The sequence below is a fragment of the Panthera uncia genome, assembly GCF_023721935.1.
Source record: "Panthera uncia isolate 11264 chromosome B2 unlocalized genomic scaffold, Puncia_PCG_1.0 HiC_scaffold_24, whole genome shotgun sequence".
NCBI classification, from domain to species: domain Eukaryota; kingdom Metazoa; phylum Chordata; class Mammalia; order Carnivora; family Felidae; genus Panthera; species Panthera uncia.
Window position 1 is genome coordinate 93,148,709 of NW_026057580.1, and position 27,774 is coordinate 93,176,482.

Here is a 27,774-nt window from a genome sequence, read left to right on the forward strand (position 1 = left end):
TTCCCCACGTTTCATACAAAGGCTGGTGCTGCCCAGAGTTAGGACATTCAAAAGGAGAGCAGGTTAGGTGTGGAGGAGAGGAGAAGGTATTGACGTTGGACCTTTGGACCTGTTGAACTTCTGTGAAACTCCACTCGAGGGGAGATGCCTAACAGCGTGTCACAAATGTGAGATTTTCTCTTAAGGAGGGAGTTAAGGGCAGCAAATGGAGATGCAGAATTATCGGGATGCACAAGGAGGATGGTTTTTTCTGTGAATTATAAGGTGGAGTTATTTGTACGGAGCATGGAGCCTCGGGGGTACTCAGGGGCCTCCAGTACAGCCCTGCTGGCTGTGGACGGCCCCGGACTCCAGGGGGCGCCACTTGCATAGACTTTGATGTGTACCGCGGCGGCCTTGGTTAAAACCAACAAAAAAACTTTGGGACGGCTCACTGTGATCAACAGGCTAAGAAACGAACGTATTTTTAATTCCCGCTTGGCTTATTCAACATGAATTTGATCTATGCTGTGTTTTCACGTTTGAAGTGTGCTGATCCAAACCGAGGGTTGGCAAACAATTGGCCAAAAAAAAAAAAAAAAATTATTTTATAAAGTTTATCGGAACACAGCCATGATCATTTGTCTGTAGCTATTTTTGTGCTTGGACAGTAGATTTGAGAAGGTGTTACAAAAACAAGGGAACCTGCAAAGCCTGAAGTATTTCCTGTCTAACCTGTACAGAAAAAGGTGATCCTTGATCTAAAATACAAGTGTTTATCTCTTGTTTTTAAAGGAGAAACATGTCTCTTTGTCTGAATTTTAACTAATGCCTAGTAATTAGGTCTGTTTACCCCCGGGCGAGGGTGCTAGTTGCTACCCTTGTAGACAATGGGAAACAATTACAGTATCAGTGGAACAAAGTTACTAAAACTATGTGAATAGATTCATTGCATGAGAAGAATGATAATCCTCGACTAGTATTTACCTATAGAAAATCTAGATGCCCTCTACAGATCTGCGAAATCTCTAGATATATACCACCAAAAAAATAAAAAGAAAAATCATTTCAACTCAATTCAGTCGTCTCAGTCCCCAAGCCCCAGATGTTTAGATCATCCCAGAGCCTTTATTTATCATCACTATTTAGTGCTGAGCACTGGTAGCCGATGGGTTCTTTTCCAAACAGAGAGAGGCCTGGCGCTTCATTCCAGCCCAACATGTGGCTTGTCGCCAGGATTCTCCTTAATCATCAAGCTTCAGAGTCATACCGACAGCAGCAGGGGCACAGTGAAGTGAGTTACAGGCTGTCCAGGTACAAAACAACAGCATCCAGCCACCATGGGTACTGTGGTAGAACCCAGAAAAAGTGTCCATTGCTTACTGCAAAGGAGACTCACAAAATGGAATGTTCCCAACAAAATAAGATGCACGCTGTGATCCCAACTGTGTTTAAGATGCACACGTGCAGGGGCGCCTGGGTGGCTCAGTCGGTTAAGCGTCCGACTTTGGCTCAGGTCATGATCTCGCGGTCCGTGAGTTCGAGCCCCACTTCAGGCTCTGGGCTGATGGCTCAGAGCCTGGAGCCTGCTTCCAATTCTGTGTCTCCCTCTCTCTCTGCCCCTCCCCCATTCATGCTCTGTCTCTCTCTGTCTCAAAAATAAATAAACGTTAAAAAAAAAATAAAAAAAAAAAAAGATGCACACGTGCAGAGGGGAGAAAGGACTGTCTCCGGGGTTGCAGAGCTTGGGGTAACTTTTTCTTCTTATTTCAGTAGACATTTATTGAGCCAAGGCCGTGTGGCTCAACAGGTCTCCTGTTGAAGGAGGAAGGCGAGAGTAATTTTGTCGATCTCTGTCCGCCAGGGGAAGTGGACTGTAAAGAAATAGGAGACTGTGTCCCGGGACCGGGAGCCACATCCCCGGACCTGTGCCTGCCTGCCCTGGATTACCTCCGGCGCTGCTCTCAGGTACCGGGGGCGGTGCTTGCACGCAGCTCTAGTATAAATTTTTGTCCCCACCCCTTCCAGGAAGGAAAGGAAGAAAGTAATGGAAATATACTAGAACGCACAACTGAACTGCAATGTCTCAAACTTCTCATTTACACTCAGACGCAGGAACCATCCTAATCTCTATGTTTGAGTCAGGCTGTAAGGAAGGGAGTCATGAGGTCTCGGGAAGTCCTCACGATAGGACCAGAACGTGGACGGTGGGGATGCGGCCAGTAGAGAGAGAAACAAAAGAGGGATGCAGTCGGCCAAGATCTAGTGAAGAAATCCCATGCAACAGCGCTCATCCAAGTCAACAGCGACCTTCATTGTGCAAAATCCAGTCACTGCCAATATCTGCGTCCAACGCCGCCGGACCAGAGGATGGTCCCTCCTGAAGCCCTTCCTTGCCCCCCCCCCCCCTCCAGGCTTCAGTGAAACCCTGTCTCAGTAGTTGTAGTCCTGTCTTTGCGGGTTCTGTCCCCAGGCCTCTTCTGGACTGTGGAACCTCTCCCATGGTGATAGCAGGTATAGCATGAAGCCCCAGGACTTTAGAAAGGATACCCAGCCCCCGCCTCTTCCCCCAGCTGCCTCCACCAGGCCCCACTCACAACAGAACTACAGCCACCTTTTCACCCTCAGATCGTTCCTTCTCGCTCTGGGCTCCAACCACACGGACTTTTTGCCCCTCAGATACACGGTGCCTTACCGCTCAGGGCTACTGCCCTCTCCTCTGCCTAGAATTTCCCCTCCCTGGATCTCTGTGGGATGCTCCTTCTCTTGATCTCATCAGGAACATCACCTCCTCAGAGAGACCAGAGCTATGAACCAACTCCCTGCCAACATTCCCACATACCCCGGTCATTCTAGTATCACCTAATTGTTTCTATAGCCTTTATGTCCGAAATTATTATTGTAAGACCCCCCCCCCCAGGACAGGAATTTTTTCTGTCTCCCTCACAGCTGTTTTCCTGGCTTCTGAAACAGGACAGGCCCAGCAGGCACAATTCTAATTCCTGAGGCTCCAGGGGAGTTTGGCCCAGGAATGCGGATTCCTGGGTGACAGGCTCCACAGCAGTGAGAGGGGAATGTGGAACCCAGGGCAGTCTGTCAGTTCTGCTTCCTCTCCCTTCATCTCTCCCACCTGGCCCACACAATCCTTCGTTCCCCCACTTACTGTTGGCCTCAGTGCCTTGGTGTCGACTGAAGGGAAGGGGAAATCAAAGTCTAGTATCCCATTTACCTATAGACTCTCTCCTCAGCGATCCCCATAGAATACTCCCCCCATAGGCAAAAACTCTTGACCTGTTTTGTGGTTCCCTGGGAAGGTTTACAAAAGCCTATAAGATTCATAGGCAATTGAGATGCTGAGCAAGTATCCCTAGAGTCTTTTTCTCCACCTTGTGGTTTGTACTGAATGCCATCTCACCCCCTCCATGGGAGAGATGCCTCCAAATCCCAACCAAGCTTAGAACCTTCATACGTTGAGAGCTTTTCTGGTTTTCCCTAACATGAGTATGGCTGGTGTATAATTTTATTCTTCATTAACACCCAGAGTGCAGCTTTTTCCAATATATAATTGCATTTGATATTTCATTCTTTAGTTACTGGCCAAAATCTACAAAATGCCGTTGAAGCCAATATTCCTTAGCGGGCGACTCGCTAGCTTGCCTCGAAGACTTCAGGAGCAGTCGGCGAGCAGTGAGGATGGCATTGAGTCAGTCCTGTCTGATTTTGATGACGACACTGGTAAGTTAGTTGACTGGACCGAAATACTTTCATATTCCCAGAAGCTTAAGTCATGAGTTCAGTAACTTACAGATCATAAGAATGATCATCCATTTCTGTTGCTATTGTTTTTAATTCTAATAGAACACAGCTACCTAAAGTTTCCATGGACTCTTTAAAAACATCATTTGAGGGGCGCCTGGGTGGCTCAGTCGGTTAAGCGTCCGACTTCGGCTCAGGTCACGATCTCGCGGTCCGTGAGCTCGAGCCCCGCGTTGGGCTCTGGGCTGATGGCTCGGAGCCTGCTTCCAATTCTGTGTCTCCCTCTCTCTCTGCCCCTCCCCCGTTCATGCTGTCTCTCTCTGTCTCAAAAATAAATAAACGTTAAAAAAAAAACAAACATCATTTGATGTCTTGTCTCCAAACCCATCCTTTTTAGTTTCCATCGAAACTCAGTGTGAACAGAGTGCAGCTTCCGCTAAATATAGTTTCTAACTCTGAATTCTCTATAATTTAGTAAATTGGGATGTGGTTGCATTGGTACTTAAATTGGCTGGTAATTGTCTTTAATACCTTCTAGGAAACACAATCATTATATAATTACTTCCTGCAGGACTCTCTGGTTAGAGACTGGGGAAATTAAGCCACTACTGAAGAGAGAATCTATTTGTGGCTGGTGGAACTGAAGGCTCATTAAAAGAATAATTTCAAAGAATGTGTTTCAAATTAGTTCCCATGTAATTTCCCGAGGATTGGAGTTCAGTCTAGTAGCTTGGGGACATTTTCAGATGGGTTAACTCATGCTCACACTTGTCTTCTGAGTCCGTCGACCCTGCCCTGTTCTAGATCTAGAAATAGAAATTATGTCCTTAAAGGAGTCTATTATGCATCACAGGTTGTTTCAAACCCTTGCAGAAGGACTTTCGGGGGGAGGTTTTTTTACATTTGCTTTTTTATTTGTTTTTCATTTTTGTTTTCTTTTTTCTATTATAAATCCACTTATGAGAGCAGTGAGAGGATTGACAGTCTTCCATAGGGATTATAGACACTAAAACCTCACTAGTTTAGAATAGGTGTAAGGAAGAACCATAGGAAAGAATAATGGAGAGGACAGTGAAAATAGTGGAAATAGGCTGGGTGTTGCCTAATAGAGGTTTCATTTAATGATTAGTTAAGAATAATTTGTACTTAGCCTCTTAAGCCTCCAGTCCAGACCATTATAAACAGAAACTAACATTGTTTATCTATAAGATAGTCTTTAAAACAGTTGTACATGGTTTGTGTAGGGTCGCTGTCAGGAATCCCCTTTCCATTTGTGCAAACCATTAATCCATTGTTTTTCCTAGGCAGCCCATCTTTGTATGGATAAGTTACCGCCAACCACCTCTCTAAAGTTTTCCACGTTATCAATTCATTAGGCCTTTAAACTACATATAGCTATGTAGCTATAGCTAAATATAGCTAGACCAGAGAAAAGAAAGGCAAAGGCTTTAAGTTAGTCTTAAAAATTAATGCATTCTTAGATGCTATTCCTTTGGTTTCCAAGAGCCAATAATTTCTTTTCTTTTTTTTTTTTTTTTTTTTTTTTTTGCCTATGGAGATTTCAGACATGGCTAAAACTAGACAGAATGGTATAATGAACCTTCATCTACCCATCATCCAGCTTCATCTACTGTATATTTACACACACACGCACACACACACACACCCTCCCTCTGTTCCCTCCGCTTCCTCTGTCTTAGATCAAATCATTATAGCATTTCATCTGAAAATGTTTCAGTATGTGTTCTTCACAGATAACAAACATAACCATTAATTCCATGACCACACCTAAAAATAATAATTCTTGAACATCAAATATCCATTCAGTGTTACCATTTCCTATTTTCTTATGTCAGTTACTTTTCAGGATTCACATAAGATCCACACTACATGTTTGGCTGATAGGTCTATTAAATCCCTTTCAATCTCTAGATTTTCCTCTTCAGCTCTTTTTCACTCCTTTGCAATTCATTTGTTAAAGAGGTATGGTCCAGTGTCCCATGGAGTTTTCCACGTGGACTTTATTGGTTATACCCCTTCTAGTGGTGCATAACATGTGATTCTGTCCTCTAAACTTCCTACAAGTTAGCTTGTTCACACCTGCTTACATTTTGAGGTTCATAAGCATTTGTCACCTGATTTTATTTATTGGCCGTGGGTTTGGTTTTGCTTCCTATTAATAGGCATATTCAAAACTTTGGAAGTAATTTTTTCAATGGGAATTTTTTAAAGTTTATTTATTATGAGAGAGCGTGTAAGCATGAGCAGGGGAGGGGCAGAGAGAGAGAGAGGGAGAGAGAGAATCACAAGCCCGACAAAGGGCTCAATCCCACAAACTGTGAGATCATGACCTGAGCCAAAATCAAGAGTCAGATTCTCAACTGACCGAGTCACCCAGATGCGCCAATTTAATGGGCATATTTAAATTTTTTTTTTTTAACATTTATTTTATTTTTGAGACAGAGAGAGACAGAGCATGAACGGGGGAGGGTCAGAGAGAGGGAGACACAGAATCTGAAACAGGCTCCAGGCTCTGGGCTGTCAGCACAGAGCCCGATGCGGGGCTCGAACTCACGGACCGTGGGATCATGACCTGAGCCGAAGTCGGCTGCTTAACCGACTGAGCCACCCAGGCGCCCCTTAATGGGCATATTTAAAAGCTACCATCTTCTGATACAGTCACATTTCACAGGAAAATTAGAAGTATTAAAAATAAAATGGAGAGTGGGCTTTTTTTGTATTCTATTTTAGGTCCTTTTGGATTAAGCTAGAGAAACTGAGTCCTTTCTCTGTATCAGTTATCTGATCTGCAGGTTGACGTATTTCCAAAGGCAGTGGTGAACTGGAGTGTTGGCTCAGGTAGTGCTTATGTAAATGGCAAAACTAAAATTATTTACATCTAATAAAAAGAATCTCATGCTTTTTCCCTTGCCTAGTAGTGCGCAACACTAAAAATATCTTATTTTAAAAATGAAACTTCAGGGGCTCCTGGGTGGCACAGTCCCTTAAGCCTCTGACTTTGGATTTCAACTAAGGTCATGATCTCCGGGTTTGTGAGACTGAGCCCTGCGTCGGGCTCTAAGCTGACAGCACAGAGCCTGCTTGGGACGCTCTGTCTCCCTCTTTCTCTGCCCCTCCCCCACTCTCTTGTGCATGCACATGTTCTTTCTCCAAATAAACATTTTTTAAAAATAAAAAAATAAAAATGAAATCTGAAGAGGAGCAAGAAGAGTTGTGTACTGAGAAGTGTGCTTCCTGGGCTTACGATTCTGTTGATGCCGTGAGCACCGTTCCCTGCCTGTGAGCGATACAGGCAGTGATTTGCGTGGACGCAGGACGAGAGAGTGCGAGCAGCACCAAGTGCAATGTGGACCCGTAAATTCAAAATGATGTATAGATTGCAAAAAAAAGAAAAAAAAGGAGACACTGGGGCTGAATGAGAGAAAAGCAAAGAAAATAGACTAGCACACATACGCAACAAAAGAAAAACATGGATGGCTCAGACTTCACCAAAATTGAAGACTTTTGTGCATCAAAGGACATGATCCAGAAAGTGAAAGGACAGTCGAAAGAATAGAACATATTTGTAAGTCCTATTTCTGATAAGGTTTTAATATCGAGACTCTATAAAGAATTCCTACAACCCAACAAGACAACACAAGTTAAAAATGGGCAAAGGACACGAATTTCTCAAACTATGTAACAAATGGCCGATCAGCGCATGAAAAGATGCTCAACGTCATTCGTCATTAGGGAAATCTAAATCAAAACCACAGTGAAGTACAAGTTCACACCCACTAGAACGGCTACAGTTAAAAGATAAAATAAGCATTGGCAGGGACATAGAAAAATTGGAACCTTCACGGGAGTGTAAAATGCTGTGGCCTTTATGGAAAACAGTTTGGTACTTCTTCAAAAAGCTAAACAGAATGACCAGGTGATCCAGGAATTTCTCTCCTGGGTCTAGACCCTAAGGAATTGAGAGACTGAAACAGATGCTTACACTCCCGTGCTCACTGAAGCCTTATTCACCATAGCCAAAGGTGGAAACTACACCTTGTCTCTCGACAGATAGACAAACAAAACATGACACAACACACAGGACAACGTGGACGGACCCTGAACACATTATGCTAAGTGAGATAAGCCAGACACAGAAACAAATACTGTGTGATTCCGCTTATGTGAAATATCCAGAATAGGCACATTCATACAGACAGAAAGTAGAGTAGACTTTTCAGTCTACCGTTTCTCAATTGCTTAGGGTGTAGACCCAGGAGAGAAATTTCTGGGTCATCTGATCCTTCTGTTTAGCCGTTTGAAGAAGTACCAAACCGTTTTTCCATAAAGGCCACACCAGAGGCTAGAGTGAGGGGAGAATGGAAAGTTACCGTGTGATGGGTGTAGGTTTCCTGAGATGATGAAAAAGTTTTGGAAATAGGCAGTGGAGACGGTTGCACAAAACCGTGCATTTAATTAATACCACTGAATTGTATGCATAATTATGTATAGGGTTAAGGCGGCAAATTTTTGTTATATATTTGTAATTAAATAATTTTTTTAAAAAAAGATATACTTAGGGGTACCTGGGTGGCTCAGTCAGTTATGTGTCTGACTTCAGCTCAGGTCCATGATTTCAAGCCCCATGTCAAGATCTGTTCTGACAGCTCAGAGCCTGGAGCTTGCTTCAGACCTTGTGTCTCCCCCTCTCTCTCTCTGCCCCTCTCCCACTCATGCTCTGTCTCTCTGTCTCTCTCAAAAAGAAATAAGCATTAAAAACAAATTTTTTTAAAGATGTACTTGGGTGATACAAAAGGATATTTTAGTGTTTTGGTACTCTCAGCTCCCAAGAAACCTGACAGTTGTTTCAATATAGTAGAATTTACCATATCACCTTCTTCCTGTAGGGGAATAAGAAGAAATTTGGCGGGTTTCTGCCCTTTGACTTTGTTAGAACGTGTAAATCATAATCTGTCCTTGCTTGTGGACACTGCGGGCTACCCCACCGGGCAATGCCTCACATCCGTACGGCACATTGCTAAACTAACAGTGTTTAGTTTGGTCTTATGATGATTCTGTATTATGGATTTCACAGAGATCTGCTTTCTGGTTTCCAGGGCTGATAGAAGTCTGGATCATCCTGCTGGAGCAGCTAACAGCAGCTGTGTCCAACTGTCCACGTCAGCATCAGCCACCAACCCTGGATTTACTCTTTGAGCTGTTGAGAGATGTTACCAAAACGCCTGGTAAGAATTTCTACGTCTGTCTTTTGGGGGGAGTTCTTATGCATGTAACTTTTTTTAGGAGGGTATTTCTGTGGGTCTGCTTGTTTCACAGCTATATCCCTAGACTCGGTGCAGAGCTCCGTGCAAAATAGATGCTCAGTAAATACTTGTTGAATGGCTATGATGCAGTGATGTTTAAGATATGTCCTGTTATTATTTCCATGTCTTCCCAGAAGTGCCTTTATAAATAATGTGTGCTATCCAGTTAGTTGGATATGTTGGATTCCCACAATAATCAGGCCAAGGGTATTGGCTTTGCTCTTTTCCAGGATTACAGTCTTCCTCTTTGACTGGATCTTACATGCTCTTGGCCCAGAGCTGTCAGTGGGACTCATTGGGTCTCCAGTGACATAAACAAACCATGATATATACAAATACATATACATATATACACACATATACATACATATAGATGCAATATTAAGACTGCAAGATCTTTTTATTTTTATTTTAGAGATAGCACATGAGCAGGGGAAAGAAAGGGGCAGAGAAAGAAAGAAAGAATCTTAAGCAGACTCCATGCTCAGTGCAGAGGCCAAGGCAGGGCTCAATCCCACGACCCTGGGATCGTGACCTGAGCCAAAATCAAGAGTTGGCGTTCAAGTAACTGAGCCACCCAGGTGCCCCAAGACAGCAAGATCTTAAATGTATAAAGGTCATAGGTGATTAGATTTAGAAAAAGACATTTAGTGGTCACCTGGTACCTTAGTAATACAGGAAAAGAATGGCCCTGAGGGCATTTATTTCTTCTTTTGAATTAATCAAATTTAGCATGTACGCTTAGACATGCAAATTTTCCCAAGATCCAAGAAACTAGAAATTTTGGTTTTCACAAACAGAATCAGAACCACAAATGAACCCACTAGTTAATTCCTTAGTAGTAAGAGGAGTTTCATATTTATCATAAACTGATGAAGACTTGATAATCATATATACATTTTGTCTCGCTATTAATTTTGACAATGATGCTTGGTGAAATATATTGAATAGCAAAAAAATTATGAACACCCTACATGTGTTAAGTGAATTCTAGTAAGAGCATATAAATATTCTGCAGACATTAAAATGAGTGTGAATATTTAAAATCTATATACTACGGAGTACAATCTCAAATTTATGAAATGTTATGCATTTATAAATATACGTGTACATTCAAAAAGACTAGAAGCCAAACATCAAAATGTGATTATCTCTGTGGGTGAGGTTTTTTTCTTCTTTGTATTCCCATGTGTTTTCTGTTTATTAGGAAAAGGGGAAAAAATAGGATGCCTTACTTTTGTAATCAGACTTTAAAAATCCATCACTTTCACAAGGATTTTCATTATAGCATTGTCTATAAAGCAAAAAATTAGGAACACCTTAAATGTCCATCAGTAAGGGACCGGATAAATAACTGCTGTGCATACACATACCATGGAATGTGGCAGTCAAAATGAGGAATACCTAAATTTGCTAACAACGAATGGTCTCTAACACATGTTAATGTGCTTCTCAGTGTTTCATGTAGACATATGTACTTACACTTTAGAGGGTATTTTCTTATAAACCTACAGATACATACACACATATCTGGGGACTGGAGTCAATCAGGTGATCCTTTATAGCTTTATTGGTGTTTGAATTTTTTTATGAATTTATTCATGTGTCACTTCCATAAGTAAAATCATCAGAAACAAAGAAGAAAAATGCCACCGAAGACCATATATTCCCCAATCAGGAGTAAGTTCTTTTTCCTTGCAGCTTCTCAGAGGGTAGGGGATGCCCGGGAAAGAGACGGGCAATGCCAAGCGATGGCAGGAGCTTCCCTTGCACTACAGGAGAGCTCTGTGATCCCAGTTCTCATGCTGACTTTTCTCTTCCAGGACCCGGGTTTGGGATCTATGCGGTGGTTCACCTTCTCCTCCCTGTGATGTCCCTTTGGCTCCGTCGTAGCCATAAAGACCATTCGTACTGGGATGTGGCTTCTGCTAATTTCAAGCATGCCATTGGCCTGTCCTGTGAGCTGGTGGTGGAACACATTCAAAGCTTTATACACTCAGGTATCTATGGTGCCACAGCAGTCCATGCTGAGGATTTCTTTTCGTGGCAAGCGTCACCATTTAAATGTACTTATAAATACCAGGATATGATTTTTTTTAATTTTTTTAATGTTTATTCATTTACTGAGAGAGAGAGAGAGAGAGAGAGAGAGAGCAAGCAAGGGCGGGGCAAAGGGAGAGGGGGACACAGAATCCGAAGCAGGCTCCAGGCTCTGAGCTGTCAGCACAGAGCCCGATGCGGGGCTCGAACTCACGAACCGCGAGATCATGAACTGAGTCGCAGTTGCTTAACCAACTGAACCACCCAGGTGCCCCCACCCCGCCAGTGTATGATTTTTGTCCAGAAATGACGAAAATAGAATTATGTGGTCAGGGCCAACCTTCTCGTAGTAGATGATGAAAATGAAAATTGATACTTGCAGTACATATGTGACTAAAAATAAAATTCCATCTAGTATGTCTATGCATGAGGAGAGGGGAGGCAAGTTCAAGTATATAATGAATACATTAAAAAAGTGACGGGTGTATATCTTCCTACTTCATCTGGGGAGGCTAAATGGAGGAGATAAGATTGTAGAACCGGCCTAAATTATAGGCAAGAAGTTGTTTAAGAGGGTAGGGGGTAAAGTGTCTTCATATCTCTGGCACTTTGAAAAAGATCTCAAAGTATGTGGTAGATAATATATTGAAGCAGGAACTAGAGGCAAGGGAAATAGGTCAGCTGTGGTACCAGTGGAGCATCATTTGTGAAATCTACATTCTTGCTCATGGTTCTTCATAGGAAGAGTTGGGAGTTTGAGAACAGAAGAAAAATCGCCGTTAACTCTAGAAGTTTTCATTCTGTATGCCGGGGCGCCTAAGTGGCTCAGTCGGTTAAGCGTCCAACTCTTGATCTCAGCTCAGGTCACGATCTCAAGGTCCATGAGATCGAGCCCCGCATCCAGCTCTGCACTGACAGTATGGAACCTGCTCAGGATTCTCTCTCTCCTTCTCTCCCAGCCCCTCCCCACCTCAAAATAAGCATTAAAAAATAATAATTCTACAGTCCTTTCTCTTTTCGTTATAAAGGGAGAGGTGAGGTAAGAGACTCCCTTGTTAGAGACATTAGAAAATCTGCTGAGACAGTCACCCCAAGGGAGAGTCTAAAAGCAAAGATAAGAAGTGGGTAGCTGCACTAAGTTGAAGGACAATTTGCCCCACAAAAAAGAACGTCAATCGCGAAAGAAAACCAGTGGATTTTTCCACGTGTAAGCGATAACTGTCCCTAGGGGTAGATGTTCTCATCTAGATCATTGTTTTTGCACGGCCCAGAACCTTTGATGATCCTACTGAAAATGGAATCTGTGGCATCACAAGGACTCTGAGGGAAAAGAATACAGATGTATTCCCTTGAATTGGACAAATAGAATGACTTGGGGAAGTCTCACTTTTGGTCTGGGGATAGTGTGCCAGACTGAGAAGTTCAAGAAGTGGTAAGACAAGAGAGGTCTTGTTTGCTGAGAGCACTGAATTCAATTTAGTCTATCAGCAATAAGGAATGTATACGTTTCATTTTTCTCTTTTTTGTTTTTTTAAGAATTTAAATTTTTTGCTAGCTACTCTTCAGGCTGTAGATGCTATATTCCGCCTAATAGTAATAAATTAGTAAAGTAGGTGAATTATACGCTTAACTTTGAATGCACACCGACACATGAAAGCAAACCACATATATTTCATCTTGAAATGGATAATACAAGCTAAAATTGAGTTTAAAAAATCCAAGAAAATTACTTTTCTCACAGATGTTTATAGGACTTCCTCCTTTCGCTGCAGATGCCATTTCAACCCCCTCCTTTACTGAGTGAAATCGTGGTCTTACTTTTCCCCATAGACATCAGGTATGAGAGCATGATCAACACGATGCTGAAGGACCTGTTTGAGTTACTGGTGGCGTGTGTGGCCAAGCCCACAGAGACCATCTCCAGGGTGGGCTGCTCCTGTATTAGGTGAGAAAAAGATTCCCTGGCGCTCCACAAAATTAAGAGTTTTTATTATAAAATCCAAGGAAATTAGATTGCTTTCTGTAGGTAAAAATGACTATATAGGTGTGTGTGTGTGTATATATATATTATTAGCATATATAGGTGTGTGTGTATGTATATACACATACATACATACACACACACCTATATATGCTAATAATTCCTCATTTCGTGTCTAATCAGCAAACGTTTATCGTCTTAGGCATTGTACGAGGTATTCTGCTGGGTAAGAAGTCAAGATCCCTACCCTCAAGAGGCTTATAGCCTTTTCTAAAGGACATAACAAAGAGAGACCCATGAAAAATGATAACAGTAAAGACTTATCCTCCATGCCAAGAAGGGACAGAAGGGCCGGGGAGCAGGGTGGTCAGCAAGGGCTTTTCGTATTAATGACACTTGGTCAGATCCCCGAGGTCGGTAAGCTTTTGATCGGTGGGGACTCACAAGCAGAGCATCACAAACATGAGCACGGAGATCAGAGTTACCAGTGACGGGGGCGGGGGCAGAGGAGGGTGGGTTTGGTTGTCCTTTGTAGAGGAGTGGCGGAAAATGGAGCTAGAATGGAAAACCTAGCACAGAATATATACAGTCTTGCATGTAAGCCTAAACATTGCCCTATTTACACTGGGGACCCGTTGACGTTTCTAAAGTCAAATGCTTTAGGAACAGTGTTAGGACGATGGAACGTCACAGGCGGAAGCCAGGAGTGATGAGAGGCAGTGAGACCTGCTACGGAAGCTATGGAATAAATCTGTGCACGCGTCTGTAAGTCCTTACACCGTGTGACGGCAAACATACAGATTCAGGATCTCCTTGTCTCCCTGGGCAGGTATGTCCTCGTCACGGCGGGCCCCGTGTTCACCGAGGAGATGTGGAGGCTCGCGTGCTGTGCCCTGCAGGACGCGTTCTCCGCCACGCTCAAGCCGGTGAAGGTAAAGTGCGGGCAGGAGGAGCCCGAGCAGGGTCCAGCCTTCCTTTGCCCCCTCCCCCTGTCAGGTCGGGCACCCGGATTCTGCCCTCCTCCCCTTAGCAGGCTGTCTTACCCGCAATCCTGCAGAGGGGGAGAGAGAAGTTGTCGGATCAGTGCTTCCGTCCCGGACGCAGGGACAGTGTCAGCTCGGGGACGGGGCCTGGACGCACCCAGGGAACGCCTGCTGTGTTTCTCCCTAGGATCTGCTGGGCTGCTTCCACAATGGCACGGAGAGCTTCAGTGGGGAAGGCTGCCAGGTGAGGGTGGCGGCCCCCTCCTCCTCCCCCAGTGCGGAGGCCGAGTACTGGCGCATTCGAGCCATGGCTCAGCAGGTAAGGACTGGGGCTTGTGATCCCAGGGGCTGCTAGATGCTGGGACTAGGGCTTGTGATCCTAGAAGCCTCTTCCTGATGGTCTCACATCACCACACTGCTTTCCACTCCCTTAGGGACGTGCACGTCGTTCCTCTGCGCCTGGTCCGTACCGCCCTTTAAGAGGAATGACTAACCCGGTCAACGGCATTATGATCGTCTCTACCGTCTCTTGCTTGTTGCGTCCTCCAGTGCCCAGATCAGATAGAGTCCTTTTTCTGACGGGCCACTTCCACTTCATACACCACTTGCCTTGCTTGGACTGCTTACATTGTCCGTATTTGCTTAAATATTGATGTTACTGCCAGACTACGAGTGCCTAAGGATGGCACACTTACAAGTTGCGTGATTTGCAGACTCACAGTTCAGTTGACTGTCACTGAGAAGTGAAATTAAAATACACTTACTCATGCGGGGATCCCCATGTACCAATGACTTTTTCTTCTGGCAGACGTCAGAGAACTCACGAAAGTTGGTTGTGAGCTCCCGAGGAGCAGAGAGCACGTTCTGTGTATTCGCCTTGGTGGCCCTAGAGCAGGGCATATAGAAGGCACTTAGTAAATGTCTGCTGACTCGGGGAGTTACTGAATCACAGAAGGCCTTCCAGCATTAGCACCGGCTGCAGATATGCCCCCAAACACTTGAGCAACACGTCAGTCTACCTCCAAGAAACCCTGCATGGGCTTCCAGCAGTAATTAAGCACTGTTCCTAAATTTACATCTATTCATAATAGTGAGTGGTTATGGGGAATACAGTCTCATGTAATGGCAACAGACATATATGAATTATGCCTTCATATACAGAAGGTATTTTGCATATACGTGTGTGGCATGTTTGAAATATTAAGCAGTTATGGGGCACCTGGGTGGCTCAGTAGGTTGAGGGTCTGACTCTTGATCTCGTCTCAGGTCATGATCCCAGTGTCACGGAATCAAGCCCCATGTCGGGCTCCACGCTGAGTATGGAGCCTGCTTAAGATTCTCTCTCTTTATCCCTCTGCCCCGCACATACTCTCTGTCTCAAATAAAAAATAAAATTAAGCAATTTTTATAAATGTACATGCAATGTCAGATTCAATCATTGAATAAATACGTTTAATTACTTAGAAAAATAAAGTGAATTAGGGGTTTTATTCAGAGGCTCTCATTCTCTATAAGATCTGTTCAAATTCTTAATAAAATCTCCCCTTAGTACATTAATAATCCAGGATACCGAGATTATCAGTTGAGAAGTTTCCAGGCTAGGCCTGGTTTCTAAAGGGCTTTCCCCAGCACTCCTCACAGAGTGGGACCACCTTCCACCTCCCGCTTCTCCCATCATCTGCCATCAACACTCGTGTTATCTCAGTACATGACGGTTGTACTGTTCTGAAGGGAGAAAGCACATCCCTCTGAAGCATCCATGGCCGGTCCGCAGAGGCTGGAACAGAAGAAAGGTCATAAGGCTGCAGCAAAGAACCACTAACATCCACGTGGCTGTTGTGGACGGCTGCGGCATTAAGGCACTGTAACAGAGAAGCCAAGAGGGTGGTCCTCTGATGGGATAACTTGTCTAACGGGACACCATTACACCGCTAGATACAGATGTTTCCCACGTGCCTCCTGTGTCCACCCTTCAGATAACCCAGAGAATCTGATAAGAAACTTTTCCCTTCTAAATTGTGTCAACAAAGGAAAAGTTTCTTAAGACTATTTCTATTTCCAAAGGCAGGTAGCGAAGGTCTGTGAAGTCATGTGAAATGAGATCACGGAGGTCTGGACTGGGAAGCGGTTGCTATCTTCTTGGTCACTTCTCCCACCGTCTGGTAGAATTGCAGGTCCACGTTAGTAGTCCCGACAGGAGGTCCTGATTAATCTCTTATTCCTGTGTTGGATAGAATATAACCGACATCAAAATCAGATTTTTTTTTTTTTCCACCAACACCGCCCCTCTTTACGCGCTCGTAATTAACCTTAAATAGCAGCACTTGCTGTTTGGAGTGTAATGAACTGTCACATGATAAAGGTAGTGAGTAGTGTTAGCGTCAGCTGCTAACTTCTGCTGAATATTTACTGTTCCAACATTATGTGTATGTAATATACACATACTAATTCTCTCAGCAAACACACCAGGTAGGAAACCTCAGTATCAACCTTATTTTATAGGTGAGAAAATGAGTAGAAAGAATAAGCCACTTACCCAGGACCACCCAGCTAATCCCTGGTGGAGTCAGGTCGAGGATGATGGGGCTCTGAACTGTACCTTTGCATGTCTTTGCAGGTGTTTATGTTGGACACCCAGTGCTCACCAAAGACTCCAAACAACTTCGACCACGCTCAGTCCTGTCAGCTCATTATTGAGCTGCCTCCCGATGAGAAGCCAAATGGACATACCAAGAAAAGGTAAGCAGCTAACCAGCCTAAACATGTGGGGAACTTAGGACGAGCAGAGCTCGTTTATTTCCCGTTCTGGCTCATTGTAGTCCAAGCTTTGGCTGAGAAGACTGGAAACATTCAGAGAGTCCTCTAGCCAAGGTTTTCGCAGAAAATTGTTCACCTCTCCACCAAAGTTTCCACATTTCACATGTACTAATTTGCTAGGGCTGAGATAACAAAGTACCGCCGACTTGGGTGCCTTAACAGAATAACAGAACTGTATTTGCTCACAGTTCTGGGGCCTAGAAGCCCAAGATCAAGGTGTGGGCAGGGTCGGTTTCTTCTGAGCCCTCTCTTCTTGGCTTCTGGATGGATGCCTTCTCCCTGTGTCTTCACATGGTCTTTCTTCTGTGTATGTCTGTGTCCTAATCTCTTCTTATAAGGACACCAGTCATAGTGGATTAGGGTCTACCTGATTAATTTTCAAGACCTTATCTCCAAATACAGTCACACTGTGGTACTGTGGGTTCAGACGTCAACATGAGTGGTGTTGGTGGGGGGACACAATTCAGTGTGTTTTTAGGACTATATTACACCCTTTTTTTTTTTTTTAAAGAAAATTGTAACGTGAGGCATGATTTATATTATTTCAGGGAGAAATACGTCAACTTCTTAAGAGCAAGACAGCTGTCAGGAGACAGAAAGATCTCTGCCCTGCCCCAAGAACCTTGCCTTTTTTAAATGCTATCATTTTGCCTGAAAACTATTGTTCCTAGACTTGAAGGAGAATAGCCATGACTGAAGTTTCCATTTTTAAACTTCCGACACAGGAATGGTAATGATGATAAGTGTTTGAGCACTATATGTGGAATACAGTGGCTAGGTATTTCCACTCCCGTTTTATCCACGAGGAAACATTCAGAGCGGCTGGGCCACCTACCCAGGGACACAGCAAAAGGGTGGAGCCACTTTGCATTCTTGGATTTGACTGTTAGCACAGACCTTAACTTAGCACAGGACGGAGAGCAAGAGGAGTTAGACCTAAAGAAAGTTCATTTATATGCCGTCCAGTGCATCCTCAGAGGTCCATAGTGAAATCACCCATGGAAATAAATTAAAAAAAAAAAAAGCCCTAAATCAAATTCAGATTATAAACTGAATAAAGAGAAATCTGGGTGCAGTTTTTAAATCGCTTTGGCACTGATAGTCCCTGAGCTTTACACAACCCACCTAATGTGAGAGCTTTAAGAAGTAGTACTTCATGAATCTGTTTATCGCTGATACTGACATTAGCGTGTCTTAAGTCAGCCACTTGTTATGCAATTAACTCGAGGAGGAGGACTTTCCTTTGCACTTGGCATCTAAACACTTCACGGTCCCCTCCTTTAAAGGGTATGCTATGTGCTGAGCAAAAGGTTGAAACGCTTGGGTACGACAAATTGAAAAATCATCTATGGATTTTTGTTTGCTCTGGGTCTTTTTTAAAAGATGATTAAGAGTTGCATATCTATAAACAGTTATGTCACTTTTTTGATATCTTTCTGAAATTTTGATCTCCTCAGTATTGCTGCTGCCACTTTGTTTTCTTATTGCTACGTCAGTCAGCTGGAACCTAAAAGGGATTTTCTGTTCTTTTTACACGCACACTTAGCCATTTTATATCCTAAAGCATCGAAAGGGGGATCTCGGTTGGTAAAGATCCTCCAGAATTCAAACGTGGCCTTGCGTCAACCCTCTTTTTAAGTGTTTCCTGGTGAAGAGTTTTCCAGTTCTCAGGGAAGGTGATAGATCATGTCCTCTCGGCTATGGTGTTTATACCTTCAGAAGGTTGATCAAACTCACCCCTCTGGTTGTGGTTCCTGCTTCAGGAGTCCAGGCTGCCAGGGCCCTGGGGTTGGAGCGTCAGAGCCATTTCTCAGGGAGAACATTTTGTCCAGGCAGGGATGTGTTCAGGCACCTGCACCTAGAACCGATAAGTTTTGGTTACTCGGTTCGTCTTGGATGCTTACTTAGTGCTCCTCTCACCAGACATTTTCCCAGGCCCTGGGGACACAGCTGAATAAAATACTGCCCTGGACCTTGGGGACTTTAGAGTGTGGTGAAGACGACAGACAAGGGTATAGACTTGAGTAATTGGTGACAGGACTTCCCTTATAGTTCGTGTCCTGTAGTTGTAGACACAAAGTATTAGACCAATTTGGTGGCTTTTCGAGCCCTCTTCTTCAGAAAAATGCATATTCAGGGTTCCTATACCTTCAATAAATTATCAGGCAGAGGACAAAAAATTAAAAATTAATTAGCTAACTTATCAAAAGGGGGAATGGAGAGTTACTGTGCAGTAAGTATTGAGTTTGAGATGAAAAAGTTCTAGAAATAGTGGTGATGGTTACCCAACATTGTGCACGTACTTAATGCCACCAAATTGTACTTTTTAAGATGGCCAAAATAGCAACTTTGTGTCATGTGTGCTTAACCACCAAAACAATTAAGTGACTCATTAGAAAGGGTGACAGTTCTTCGCTGCTCATTCATTCCATCTTTGCTGAGCATATACAGTGTACCACTGCACAAAGGGCAGGGTCAGCCTTTCAATGTACACAAGCACTTATGTTCCTTTCTGTTACAAAAAAAGTAATTTTTACATGCAAGGTCATAACTAGACATACTAACGTAATGGTTGGATTTTTGAAATAAACATTATTAAGAGTTGCCATCTTGCTATAATTATCCCATCACGGGAATCAGTTTGCAACATAATGGCATAAGCTATTTGCGTGGAGTTCTTAAGAGCAATGAAAAGAATGTGAAACCACAAGCCACGTGGGGGAATTAAAATTTTCAGCTGAAGGTAGTACCTGGAATTGAAATTGTTTTCTTAGTATAAGAATGCAACCAAACAGAAGAGGCCACATCACCAAAGGGCATTTCTAAGGCTTCCTTATATGTGGGCTGTGCCCTGATAAGGAGGAGGAGGAAGTTGTCCTCGTGACTGATGGGTGGTGCCCGCTTCTCAACCAGGAGGCCTGGCTAGATGTCTAGGGAGGATTCGCCCCATCCCACATAGCTGACACGAGGGGTATCTCCGTGGACCCAAAAGAGCATTCAGGGCCCGCAAAGGAGTCCCCTGGCCATGCTGGCGGGAGAGGACACAAAAGAGAATTGCGTGTGTTGAGTGAATGCTGCTTTCTCTCCTCAATTTGGCTTACAAAGCTTGAGTTAAAGTACCTCTTTCTTCATGCTGCACATGTTTGGTTCTTCTCCATCTCACGTGTTGGCAGCACTGGAGTTTTTACACATAGGCACCTAGAGCATTAACAGTTAATCCTGGTAAGCAAGTGCGGTCCCTAGAAAGCCAGACTTCAGTGAGATTGCTGCCGTCTTGGAGTTTGAGAAAAAAAGCCAAAGGGCAGAGGAGAAAGCCGATTAAGATGCAGAGAATTGACCAGAAATTGTTACTTTCTGGTTTGACACTTCACGACTCGTAGCTATGAAGGAAATAAAATGCCTGTATTTAATAGTTTTTATAATACATTAATATCACAGCTCCTAGATTTTTAAAAAAGTATCAGCAATCCCATTAATGATGGTGAAAATGGTTACCACGTAATGCCCCTTCTTAAAGGAAGGCATTAAACTACAAGTAAGTTTATCATTTCACCCGCGTCGTTCCAAAACGTGCAACATCCGAATCGCTTTAACGAACCTCACGTCCGGCCGAACGCAGACTACTGATCAATCCCTTTCTTTTCGTTTGAAGCGTTTCTTTCAGGGAAATTGTGGTGAGCCTGCTCTCGCATCAAGTGTTGCTCCAGAACTTGTACGACATCTTGTTAGAAGAGTTCGTCAAGGGCCCCTCCCCCGGGGAGGAGAAGACGGTCCAGGTGCCCGAGGCCAAGCTGGCCGGCTTCCTCAGGTACATCTCCATGCAGAACTTGGCGGTCATCTTCGACCTGCTGCTGGACTCGTACAGGACGGCGAGAGAGTTCGACACCAGCCCTGGGCTGAAGTGCCTGCTGAAGAAGGTGTCTGGGATCGGAGGCGCTGCCAACCTCTACCGCCAGTCCGCGATGAGTTTTAACATTTACTTCCACGCGCTCGTCTGCGCGGTCCTCACCAACCAAGAAACCATCACGGCCGAGCAAGTGAAGAAAGTCCTTTTCGAGGACGACGAGAGGAGCACGGACTCCTCCCAGCAGTGCTCTTCAGAAGACGAAGACATTTTTGAGGAGACGGCCCAGGTGAGCCCCCCGAGAGGCAAGGAGAAGAGGCAGTGGAGGGCCCGGATGCCGTCGCTAAGTGTCCAGCCCATCAGCAACGCAGACTGGGTGTGGCTGGTCAAGAGGCTGCACCAGCTGTGCATGGAGCTGTCCACCAACTACATCCAGATGCACCTGGACCTGGAGAACAGCGTGGAGGAGGCTCCCATCTTCAAGAGTGACCCATTCTTCATCCTTCCGTCCTTCCAGTCGGAGTCCTCCACCCCATCCACCGGGGGGTTCTCGGGGAAAGACACGCCTTCTGAGGACGACCGGAGCCAGACGCGGGATCACGCCGGCGAGCCGGGGAGCCTGCGGGCCGGCAGCGGGGACGTGCTGCCGCCCCCCAGCCCCAAGGTGGAGAAGAAGGATCCCAGCCGGAAGAAAGAATGGTGGGAGAACGCGGGGAACAGAATCTACACCATGGCGGCCGACAAAACCATTTCCAAGCTGATGACTGAATACAAAAAGAGGAAACAGCAGCATAACCTGCCCACGTTCGCCAAAGAGGGCAAAGCGGAGAAGAAGGGCGAGCCGCTGGGTCCGCGGGGCCAGGACTCCCCGCTGCTTCAGCGTCCCCAGCACTTGGTAGACCAAGGGCAGATGCGGCATTCCTTCAGCGCGGGCCCTGAGCTCCTGCGACAGGAGAAGAGGCCCCGCTCTGGCTCCACCGGGAGCTCCCTGAGTGTGTCCGGGAGGGACGCCGAGGCACAGATCCAGGTGGGTTCCTGCCAGCCCCAGGCTGCGGGGAGGCGCGCCCGGCAGCGCAAGAGGGAGGCTGGGTCCCCCGTGACAGCGCAGACACGTCCCCCTTACGGAACACTCATACGCATTCTGAGAGTTGACCGTTTCCCTCCAAAGTCAGAGGACGGCCTGAGCCTGAGACGCAGCGTCTGTCTGCGTCACTCCATCTGTGTGAAACTGAAATTTGATTCTTAGATAATTTCAGGGATGGCTTTATGGGTTCCAAGAGATATTATTGAGAATCTGGAGCCCACTCGGATAAATGAGACGAAGCTAAAGCTTCTAAAGTGAACATACCTTCTCTGGCATGGGGTCCTGAGTGTGTCTGAAGATGCCCTGAGGAAATATGTACAGGACACAGGCAAAGGACGCGTTATCATGTGGTCCTACCAATGAACGGTTTTGGTCCCAAGTTCTGCTAGCCCCTTCCGAGCACCCAAAACTTCTCATTCCTTAGAGGGCTCTGAGTGTTCCTGGTCCTTTATATAGTTAATGTTTGTAATTCCGTGGGGGCATCAACAACCCAGCCCGAGAAGAAAACGGTGGCGGGAACTGATGAGATGGGAAAAGAGAAGTGGAATCTAGAGTGAGAAGGAGCCCTTTCAAAATACTCTGGGCGCTTAGATTGCGGGCCCCTGTTGCAGGCATAAGTTAGATCTTCGATCCTAGGATTCTATGAACCTACACATAACCGTATTCTTAGGACGAACATAAATTTGGACTTAGCATGAATCTTGCAAGATGCCTCTTTTTCCTCTAAAGTATTTTGAACATAGTACTAAACTTTAGAACCCACAAAAATCATCTTTGACTGGACTTTTGCTAATCTAGTCTAACAGAGACGTATGGTAGTCCTATTCCAGTTTGCTAGGCATTACAGAGACTGATAATTTAACGTGTCTTCATAAGGGGCGCCCCGGTGACTCAGTTGGTTAAGCATCCGACTTTGGCTCAGGTCATGATCTCACGGTTCATGGGCTCAAGCCCCACATCGGGCTCTGCGCTGCCAGCTCAGAGCCTGGAGCCCGCTTCAGATTCTGTCTCCCTCTCTGCCCCTCTCCTCCCTTCTCTCTCTCTCTCTCTCCTCCTCCTCCTCCTCCTCCTCCTCCTCCTCCTCACAAAAATAAATAAAATAAAGTTTCTTCATTATGAGAAGGCAGGAGAGTTTTTAAAAATATGAGGAATAAATAAGATTTTGGTACAGGCATACCTTGGAGATATTGCAGGTTTGGCTCCAGACCACTGCAATAAAGCAAATATCAAAGCACGTCAGATGAATTTTTTTATCTCCCAGAGCATATAAAAGTTATGTTCACACTATACTGTAGTCTATGAAGTGTACAATAGCATTATATCTAAAAATATATATACATATACCTTAATTTTAAAAATACTTCATTGCTAAAACTCATCTGAGTTTTTAACACGTCATAATCTTTTTGCTGGTGGAGGGTCTTGCCTCCATGTTGGTGGCTGCTGAAGGCTGGGGTGGCTGTGGCACTTTCTTAAAATAAGGCGACAATAAAGGTCGCTGCATTGACTCTTTGACATATTATTTCTCTGTAGCGTGCAATGCTGTTTGATAGCATTGGACCCACACTAGAACCGCTTTCAAAATGGGAATCCATCCACTCAGACCCTGCCACTGCTCCGTCCACTGAGTGTATGTAATCTTCTAAATCCTCTGTTGTCATTTCAATAGTCTTCACCAGGAGTAGGTTCCATCTCAAGCAACCACTTCCTTTGCTCATCCATAAGAAGCAGCCCTTCGTCCATTGAAGTTCGATCATGAGATGGCGGGATTCCAGGCCCATTTTCCGGCTCTGCTTCTAATTCTTCCGCTGTTTCCCCCACACCGCAGTTACTTCCTCCACGGAGTCCTGAACCCCTCAGAGTCCTGCACGAGTGTTGGAATCAAGTTCTTGCACGCTCCCGTTCATGTCGATGTTCTGACCTCTTCCCATGAGTCATGAATGTTGTTAACAGTATCTAGAACAGTGAATACTTTCCAGGTCTTCAGTCTACTTTGCCCAGATCCAGCAGAGGAATCACTGTAACACCTCGAGCCTTATGAAATGTATTTCTTAAATAATGACTTGAAAGTAGAAATGGACTGCAGAATGGCTGTCGTGTTAGCAGGCACGAGAACAGCGTGAATCTCATCGGACATCTGCGTCAGAGCTCGTGGGTGACCAGGTGCATTGTCAACAGGCAGTAATATTTTGAAAGGAATCCTTTTCTCTGAGTAGCAGTTCTCAATAGTAGGTTTAAAATATTCAGTGAGCCATGGGTAAACATGTGCTGTCATCCAGGTTTTCCTGTTTCATTTATGGAGCACGGAGTAGATACGGCATAATTCTTAAGGGTTCTAGGATTTTGAGAATAGTAAATGAGCAGTGGCTTTAACTTAAAGTCACCAGCTGCATTAGCCCCTAACTAGAGAGTCAGCCGGCCCTTTGAACCCAGGTACTGACTTCCCTCTGGCTATGAAAGTCCTAGATGGCGTCTTTTTCCAACAGAAGGCTGTTTCATCTGCATTGAAAATCTGTTTAGTGTAACCGCCTTCATCACTTACCTCAGCAGATCTTCTGGAAAACTTGCTGCAGCTTCCAATCAATACTTTCGATTAGGGAAACAGCTTCTTTCCTTAAACCCCATGAACCCACCTCTGCCAGCTTCAAACTTTTCTTCTCCAGCTTCCTCACCGCTCTCAGCCTTCACAGAATGGAAGAGAGTTAGGGTCTCGCTCTGGATTAGGCTTTGGCTGAAGGGAATGTTGGGGCTGGTTTGATCTTCTATCCAGACCACTCGAACTTTCTGCTTGTCAGCACTAAGGTTGTTTTTCTTTCTTATCATGTGTGTGTTCACTGGAGTCACACTTTTAATTTCCTTCAGGAACTTTCCCTTTGCGTTCACAGCTTGGCTAACTTAGGCTGGAAGCTAGGCTTTTGTGCCAGTCTCGGCTTCCAACATGCCTCCCTCGCTAAGCATGATCATTTCTGGCTTTTGATTGAAAGTGAGAGACCTGTGACTCTTCCTTTCACTTGAACGCTTAAAGGTCAATGTAGGCTTATTCATTGGCCTAACTTCAATATTGTTGGGTCTCAGGGAATAGGGAGGCCCAAGGAGAGGGACGGGCGAAGGGCTGATCAGTGGGGCAGTCAGAGCACACATGTTTATCAATTAAGTTCACCATCTTATATAGGCACAATTCATGGCACCCAAAACAGTTATAATAGTAATATCCCGGATCACCCAAACAAATATAATAATTCAAAAGTTTGAAACATTGTGAGAATTACCAGAATGTGACACAGAGACACAAAGTAAGCAAATGAAAACACAAACAAAAAACCCGCTATCTGGGAAGCACAGTAAAAGCAAACTGCAATAAAACGAGTTACGCCTCTAGCCTACAAAAGCTGAAAATCAGGTATTCCTAATGTCAGAGGAGTTTCTGCTATTCCTTGTATGGATGAACTCAAAATGACAATTTCTAGTCGCTACATTCAATTAGTAAAGACAGACTTATTGCAGCCCAAAGACAGAAAACTCATTCGCACACTGGCAGGGCTTAGCCACACCTGAGAGTTCAGCTGAACCCAGAGGAGAAAGCCGCTAATTCCCCTAAATCCTTTCTCTTAGGCATGGACCAACATGATGCTAACCGTTCTCAACCAGATTCAGATCCTTCCAGACCAGACCTTCACGGCTCTCCAGCCTGCAGTGTTCCCGTGCATCAGCCAGCTAACCTGTCACGTGACCGACATCCGCGTGCGCCAGGCCGTGAGAGAATGGCTGGGCAGAGTGGGCCGGGTCTACGACATCATCGTGTAGACCACTCAGTTTGAGGAAGTTCAGTAGCAAGGGTTAGAGAGTGCCTGCCAGTCTGAATGATCGCATTATCCCCGCCACCAGCCCCACCAAAACAAGTGTCTCAGAGAACAATCTGTCGCTCCCTAACACTGGGGCCAACCTGGACACTAACCTTGTATCTGGATGACACAAATGATACTCTGATTTTGCACATTATTGCAGAAAAGTCTCCATTCCTTGATACGTTTCTAAATCTTGATGTTTATTTCCCAGTGCTTCTGCTTGCGATGTTATTCCCAAAAGGATCCCTTTCCAGGACTACCCCTTTGAAAACACTACATTGACCTATTTGATTTTTTTTTTTTAATGGAAATGTTAAGGAAATATCTGCTGGTAAGTCAAGCTGATGTGTAAGCACTCAGGCATCTAGTAAAGACATTCACTGGAGGAAGATTTTCTATTATGATTATGGGCTGATTAGCAGCTGGAAAAACATTCTTGGGGGTCACAATCAAGAAAGGGATGGCTTCCTCTGTAAAATATCCCAGAACATTTCAAAGTCGTCCCAAACTGTCAAGATTTTCCAGTTGGTATTCACCAACTTCTTCTAAGGTACGTTTGTGCCTTTATTTCCCTATTTCTAAAGGAAGAAAATGCTGTCCTGGCAGGGTTTTAAGTCTACAGGCTGGCAGCCTTTGAGACACAGATTGGCTGACACAGATGTTGCCAAGAGACAGACTGACCAGCCACCCTGGCTTCCCATTAGTCTTTGCTTTTGCTCCCAAGGCAAAACAGGAAAGGGAAAGAAAAAATGGTGCCTTAGTTTTTTGTTGCACAGACATTTCTATGCTCCACAGTTATCTGAACATAGGGCAGAACCTTGGGTTTTTAAGGAAACAAAACGTTAAAACGCAACTCATTTAAGGACTCAGTTCTCCATCCAGTGAGCAGACTTCTCAGGGAACGGGGCAGGAAGTGTGGGGTAGGGAGACAGCTGGAAGGGGTGAGAAAAGAGATTGTGACAAAGTCATTTTAAATCTTAAAATATTATACAAGCATCACATAAAATGAGGGTGTCAGGCATACAAGCTCTGGTCTCAGAAGAAAATAGAACTAAAGGAGAAGGGGACACAGAATGAAATTTAGGAAATTAAGTTTTTCAATTTCAAACACTTCTCCTCTCTGGCAAGTAAATTTACTTATGTCTGGTGTCTTTCCAGGCTGTTATTTTACATGAATATTTCTTTTAGATATCACTAGGAAATCAATTTGGAAACTTTATCATATTTACAGTACACTTAATAGTTCTTCAGTTATAATGATTGAAACTCATCAAGCCCACTCGTGTACATTCTAGAAAGTAGAGTTCGTTGCTAAGATACATTATCATTTTCCCAGCCCCTAAAAACGTGTTCACAATGGAATGTCATTGAAAAATAAAACAGCAACTCTTCAGTACAGAAGTAAGGATTTCAAACCAACAACTTTGCTCAGTGCTAGTATTTGTAAACCTCATCTTAACCTTGTAGATATTTACATATTTCTCAAGGAAGACAGAGTTCCCTGACTTATTTAGGCAATCTCAAAGAACCCCATCATTTCGTATGCCATCCAGAGATCACAGCAAAATCCAGAAGGCATTTTTCCAGTTCCACAAAACCCTCTCTTTGTCTTCAGGTTTTACTCATTAGACAACACTTCAAGTGTAAACACAGATCAACTATTTGATCTTAAGCAGTGAACTGTTGGAACAGCAATGTATTTAAGAGTATTCTATACTTTTAATTAAACTTTTTATGTTTTGGAAGTAGAATGGAAAGTCAGATACTTTTCCTTTGTTTTCACAATAACCACAAAAAGAAACAGAACCACCGTGATATACTGCTTCTCTGAGGTTTACTTCCCCTTTGTGAACCCATGAGGACTACAAAATTAACTTGGTGGGGGTGAGGGCCATGGGGTAGGGTAGGGAGGAAGCTTCAGAGAAGCAGAGTGTCAAATCCATGATTATAACATGTTTACATGTAGCAACTTTTTATATAGCATAAAAATTCAAAGCCAGTCTCAATTTAGAATGTCACATCCCAGAATATGTTAGTTGTTTGGAAATCAGAATTCATTCTCCCATAGACTCTCTCTCATGAGCTCCAAGGCTAGTTTATGAAAATAAATTTCCCCCGTAC

The 27,774-nt window shown here is 44.3% G+C and overlaps 1 protein-coding gene across 1 annotated transcript in view; it reads left to right on the top strand.

Annotated features, from left to right (window-relative positions):
- ARFGEF3 (ARFGEF family member 3) overlaps positions 1–26,508 on the top strand; it is a 134,078-nt gene extending 107,570 nt beyond the window's left edge. Inside the window, exons 13-22 of the mRNA XM_049654664.1 lie at positions 1,756–1,947; positions 3,570–3,714; positions 8,853–8,981; positions 10,883–11,059; positions 12,930–13,044; positions 13,910–14,012; positions 14,251–14,382; positions 16,681–16,802; positions 20,533–21,751; positions 25,421–26,508. Of these exons, the coding sequence (XP_049510621.1) occupies positions 1,756–1,947; positions 3,570–3,714; positions 8,853–8,981; positions 10,883–11,059; positions 12,930–13,044; positions 13,910–14,012; positions 14,251–14,382; positions 16,681–16,802; positions 20,533–21,751; positions 25,421–25,612 (2,526 nt within the window). The 3' untranslated portion in view covers positions 25,613–26,508. The remainder of the gene's footprint in view (positions 1–1,755; positions 1,948–3,569; positions 3,715–8,852; positions 8,982–10,882; positions 11,060–12,929; positions 13,045–13,909; positions 14,013–14,250; positions 14,383–16,680; positions 16,803–20,532; positions 21,752–25,420) is intronic.
- The last annotated feature ends 1,266 nt before the right edge of the window (positions 26,509–27,774 follow it).